Raw genomic sequence first — 6,000 nt, forward strand, 5'->3', positions numbered from 1 at the left:
ACTGTATGTGTATATTACCAGTGTGTTATATTTTAGAAAGCTTGTGTTTGTTGTTGAGTACCCCAATCTGGTGGTTTGTTTTTGTTTGAGACTACAGAAATCAGCTAATTTTAGTCTAAGGCGTATTGCCAGCTCCGCTATTATCATTGTGTACAATTGAATTGCTGCTCTTTATTAAACAGGGCAAACATTTTTGAAAATTAAAATAAAAAAAATAATAATGGTGGGACACAGCCTATGCCGCCGCTAATGCCCGGTGACCACTGTGTGTCACAGTATTTTCCTTCCTTGTAATCAATTCGTCACTCCTGCCTTCCTCCTGTGTCGCCTCAGGTGCCGACTCTCACAGCGACGCCAGCTCAGGAAGCGGCGGCGTTCCCTGGGACAGCCGAGAGACATCCCTGGCCGCGTCCACGGCCGCCTCCTTGGCCTCGTCCCTCCCTCTGAGGGACGTGGTGGAGGTGCAAGGAGACACCAAGCACAGAGACGGCAGCGAGCGAGGCTCAGACGGCTCGCTGGCCAGCGGCTCGTCCTTCGAGGAGCTCGACATGGATCAGGAGGAGCAGGCGGCAAAGGAGGAGGAGGAGGAGGCGGAGGTGGAGGAGGAGGTCCCTGAGGGTGGTGATGGGAAATCTGGTGAACTTTTGCAGGAGAAGGCGGAGAAGAAGGAGCCTTTAGGGGCCGACGGCGAGGAGTGATGTTGAGGGATAAGGGATGTTAGCCACGCAACGGTGGCACGCTAGAGTGAGTCTCGGTTGTTCTTCTTCTTGTTGCTGGTTAATCAGTCACCATGTTACCGTGTCGCTGGATCCAAACCCGTTCATGCCACTTTTGAGTACTTTTATGGCACTCTTAATCTCGAATTAAAGATCCACCCTCATATCTGAACCATGTTGTCACACGTGCCACATACCCGAATGTGTCAGTGGAAAAACACAAGGTACACTTGCAGAATCTAATGACAGTGCCATATCCAAAATGATTTATATTGCACGGTAGTAGTGCTTACTTTTGATTGGCCCTACCGAGGAAGCATGAGGTCGACAATATTTTATGATGTGCTTTTGGTTTACAGTGGTGTAGAACTATGTTAGAAAAAAGAAGCAGGCACAATCAAATCTCAGTTCATAAACTTAATGTGTTTTGAGTCCAAGTAGTTTTCCCCTTTTAAAATGGAAATAGAATTGATCCCCTTTCAACCCCAGAACCAACTCAGGTTATCTTTGTATATATGGGTTTGGTTAAAAAGAAACATAGAAATGAATGAACCATTAATCGCCTCTTTGTTGTTAAGATTAGTACAGATAGTAGAGGACGCCACTTTCATGTTTTATTTCCTTTTTCTCTACAGTATTACAATTAAGATTCCAAAGCAAGATTGTTGGGCAAGCAATTTGTTCGTGAACAGGGGCAATGACTATAAAGCTGTGCTTTTCTACACAATTGCAAACTGGATTGTTTTTTTTTTTTTTTAATGACTTCCATGTTTATTCAATACAAATAGAAGTATCAGTAATGTCAGACAAGATTATTTGTACACATTCATTTTGAAGTTGAATCCCTACACTATCGTATTTGTAAATTATATTGGAAAGGGGAAAAAAAACGTGCCATCAGCTGGAAGTGGTGGAGCACTACTACAATCACATGACTCACTACTCTTGACGCACCATACTGTACTTGCCCAGTAGAAACGGCCGTCATTATGATGAAGTGCCCCAATACAGACCATAATAATAAACATTGCGGTAAGTCGACTCACCCTAAAATGATCACAATTAGCTTTATACAGGCAGAATATTTGATAAAGCTTTTTTGTCTTTAGATCCGTGTTACTCATCACTGCATTCAATTGTGCAGGTGTACCTAACGAAGAGTCCAGTAAAGAGCAATTCAATCAAATCAGTATTCATTTATTAAATGATTTGATTTTTAGCATTGTAGCCAAATTCCAGTCAATCGGCATCATAGGCTGCTGTGACACATTGAAAATGATGTACAGCACATGGTTGTGCGTGTGTGCGTGTGCGTGCGCGTGTGTGTGCGCGCGTGTCTGTAATAATAAAACATCTAAAATGCGCTGAACCTAAATGAAGTCACGCTTATTACTTGGGAGTGCGTCTTGTCTGTGTGCTGAAGACAATTGCTTTTTTTTTTTTTGTCTCCGTGCTGTGCAGTGTGGGCGGCGGTCGCGCACATTGTTGCTTGGATGGAGCCGCGACTGCTGCTGATGAGCCTCTCATAACTTATTAGGCTCACTTAAAGCCACTTATAGGTAAGGCAGCAATTCAACAGCTTGATAACTAGGGAAATGGGCAGGGCTCAGAATAGTCGGGGGGGTTTACTGGATTCATAGTATTTAACCATAAGATGGTCCAAATAAATGTGCCTCTTTTCCTTCAGTGCTGCTTTTTATAGGATTGCAACAAATATCCCAACTGTTGGAATTCTGTCACCTTGGTAATGACAGCATTGACCTGGTCAGAATTTGAACGAAGGCTTTGACATTTGTGCGACAATACATCATGTCTGCAGTGTAGCGCTCTGACCTGCTTATTTATTCGACATCTGCCTTCTTGTGCTCCTTAATGAGCAGCATGACCTACACTTCAAATACTTTTCATGCTTTCCTTCTGTCTCTTTTTTTTTTTTTTTTTTTTAATGAACATTATAGAGCAGCTTGGAAGAGGGGGAAATACATCTTTTACAGCTTCTTCCTTGCAGTTGCAGTCTAGTCTGGATAATCATCTGCAGTTTGGTTGAGAAAGTCACTTAAAATGAAACATGCCACCGGTTGTTCCCATGTGGGTTCATGGGGATCAATGTTAAGCTAGTCAAGGTTTTTAAGTGACTGTTTTATGTTTATGTGACTGGCGGCTTCTGACCAATGAGGTGTGGAGGCGACCCCATCAACGCATATCCTATGCTGCATCTACACGACAGTATATATTCTCCACCATGTCCTCGTCACATTTTTATGGTAGCCCATTGCCGCCAGTAAAAAATAAAATGAAATTCCGCCATTAAAAAAAATAAATAAAATAATTTCCTTTGGAAGAAGCCCATTCCCACCAGTAAAAAAAAAAAAGTTGCTTGCCTGTTTCCGCCAGCGGATTTTTTTTCTTTTTTTTTTTTTTTTAGTCCCGCTGGTAAAATAAAAACAAAAAAAAAACATGTGCAAGCCACAGGCAATCGGTTCGAACTACAGAAAGTCGCACTCATGCAAAAGTTGACTTCATGAAGGTATTATTGTCTACTCTTATTTGTCAACGTGTGTTAAAATGGTGCGAGTTGTGGTTTTATAGGCCTTTATATAGCCCATTACGGTGAAGCAAAGGGTTGCACGCACTAGGTGGGTCTCTTACTGGCGGGAATGGGCTTATTCCAAAGAATTTTCTTTTTTTTTTTTTTTTTTCTGGCGGGAATGGACTTCCATACATCTTCAACCACATATAGCGGATACAAATAGCCTACACACCCCTGCTCAAATGCAAGTGTTTTGTGGGGTCATATTAAAATCGATCAAACATACGTGAAATTGTGTTATGGTCTGATGAGACCAGGGCCGAACTTGTTGGCCATAATTCCAAAAAGTAGTCTTTGCTCAATGGTAACACTGCTCCAAATATCAGTCAGTGTTAGCCCCAAATCTTCTCCTGGAATGCAAACACAAATGTCAGGAACACAGCACACTTGGACAAACTATCCTATTCCCAACCCCACCACCCTTGAAATTGAGTTCTACAGGTTATAGGTCGTATTAATGGTGGGAAAAAAGGTTTTAAATGAATTATCTTGGTCTCATTTGATGAATGAAAATCTGGCTTTTGAACTGGGTTGTGTAGACTTTTTATATCCACCGTATCCTCATTACATGGCCTCCACACTTATTCTCCTTCAAAATGTCTTCCCCCGAAATATGTTGTCCACACTGCAAGTCCATTTACATGTAATTACTGTGTGTCCTCATAACATTTTAAACAAAACAAATCCTCACAGCATGTCCTCCATACTTCAACTGATCACACTGCATGTCCTCTGCAGTATGTCCACAGCACATTTCCTCGACTGCGTTCACGCAGCCTTTCACATGTACTGCATTTTTTTTTCCTCACTACATGTCCTCACTGCTTGAACACCACTTTTCCTTGACACTGTATGTCCTCAACTCACATGTTCCAATAATGTATGTCCTCTGCTACATGTTTACACTGCATTTTTCTTTCCACTACAGTGCTGCCTTGAGATGTGACCACGCCCCTAACTCAAAGCACGTGTATGTCTTGAATCGTCTTTCACCATTGAAATGAATGGAATTGTAATGGTTCTGTGTTTTTCAATGGAAAGGCAAAGGAAAATAGCACTCTATATTTGATTTAAACCGGAGAAAACTCACGCAGGGACGGAGAGAACATGCAAACTCCACACAGGAAGGCCGGGACCGGATTCGAACCCACGACCTCTGAAGTGTGAGGCAGCATTTTGCATGTGAGCCTGAGTGCATTTTAATCTTTGCCTTATGATCGTCTACTAGTTTAATGAATGCTTTACAATGAGAAATGCCACAGATGGAAATGAGCATAGATGTTTCCATACTTAGAAACCAAACAGCTACTTAACCACACACGGAACCGCAACACAAGACAGAATTCAACTAAAGTGTATATTCTCTCTGTTGTATGGGTCTTTCTCTGGGTTAAATTAGGCTACATCCAGTCAAGCGCAGTGTTGCCTGGCCTGCTGTGGCACCAAATGGTGCTACACTGAGGACGCAACTCTAAATTCAGACTTGCCAGTATTCTGTAAACAGAAAATCCCTGTGTCCATGTGGGCAATCACAACTAAGCACATCGCACAACCATGCCTGCTGTAAACTCACAACTCCAAGGCCATCGAGTGTATACACCGCACCCATGGCAGAGAAGTCATTGTTTATCATACCATCCGCAGTCAGGGTGTCATGAAATAAAATGCGCACATCTCACCATGTACACTCATTACAAGCAGGAACAAAATTACGGAAATTAAAAAGCAACATTTTGGTGAGGTTAATTTACTAGATAATAGCTTTTTCTTTGCTGTCTTTGCTTCATTCCTGCTTGTGTTATGAGTGTGTTGGGTAATATTGGTACAGTATATGTGAAACCCTGACTGTGGATATGATTTTTTTAAAAAAAAAGGCATTCTCCGCCATGTTGAATGTGAACAAATTATCAGCACCCCGGAGTCACTTCTTTTACACGAGTGGCGACAAACGTGATGCCTGTTTTTTGAGGAACTGTGAGTCTAGTTCAGGGGTCGGCAACCTTCAGCACTCAAAGAACCATTTTGACCCGGTTTCCACGGAAAAGAAAACACTGGGAGCCGCACTCGTATCTCGAGGCACCACTGTACTGTTATGTCCAAAATCTGTAATCCGCACATGATTTTCACCCTACGTGCCCTTCAACCATGGTTGTCCCTATAAATGTCTTCCCTACTTATCCTCCCGACAACATGTCCTCATATGTCCTCATTAATCACTCCACTCCATGTCCTCGTCCCATATCTTCCACGCAAAGTGTCCTCACTGCATGTCCTCCTCCCTGCATGTCCTCCACACTTGAGTCCGTGCTGTTCGACCGGAGGCTAAACATGAAAGTCAGTCTGGGAGAGGCGCTGATGACATAGTGGGCCAACAAGTGATTTAATTAATCGTGAAACCCACTGGGCTGTCTACGAGCTTCCAGGGTGAGGGCACGAAGATGATTGCCTCCCTGCGATGTTAAATATTAATCTCATTAGATCTCTGGTGGAGAAAGAGAAGCAAGCCGACGTGCGCATTTCAGACTGCGCGTGTGAAGCCACTTTTTGGGGGGTTGTTTTTTTTTGGCAGGAGGTCGAGACGTGCGACCCCTGCGTGCACTGGGAATGACCTCACTCGCGTGACGTGTCATAACGCGTTTGTGGAGTCCAAATTAAAAGTGAGCAATCTCCAAAGAGACCTTATTTGCACAAATA

The 6,000-nt window shown here is 43.0% G+C and overlaps 1 protein-coding gene across 1 annotated transcript in view; it reads left to right on the forward strand.

The window, feature by feature from the left end:
• tex264a (testis expressed 264, ER-phagy receptor a) overlaps positions 1–2,091 on the forward strand; it is a 57,757-nt gene extending 55,666 nt beyond the window's left edge. The window contains exon 4 of the mRNA XM_086041722.1: positions 334–2,091. Within this exon, the coding sequence (XP_085897848.1) occupies positions 334–698 (365 nt within the window). The 3' untranslated portion in view covers positions 699–2,091. The remainder of the gene's footprint in view (positions 1–333) is intronic.
• The last annotated feature ends 3,909 nt before the right edge of the window (positions 2,092–6,000 follow it).

This window comes from Filicampus tigris, chromosome 9 (assembly GCF_054856515.1).
Source record: "Filicampus tigris isolate MCC_2025a chromosome 9, RoL_Ftig_1.0, whole genome shotgun sequence".
Taxonomy (NCBI): domain Eukaryota; kingdom Metazoa; phylum Chordata; class Actinopteri; order Syngnathiformes; family Syngnathidae; genus Filicampus; species Filicampus tigris.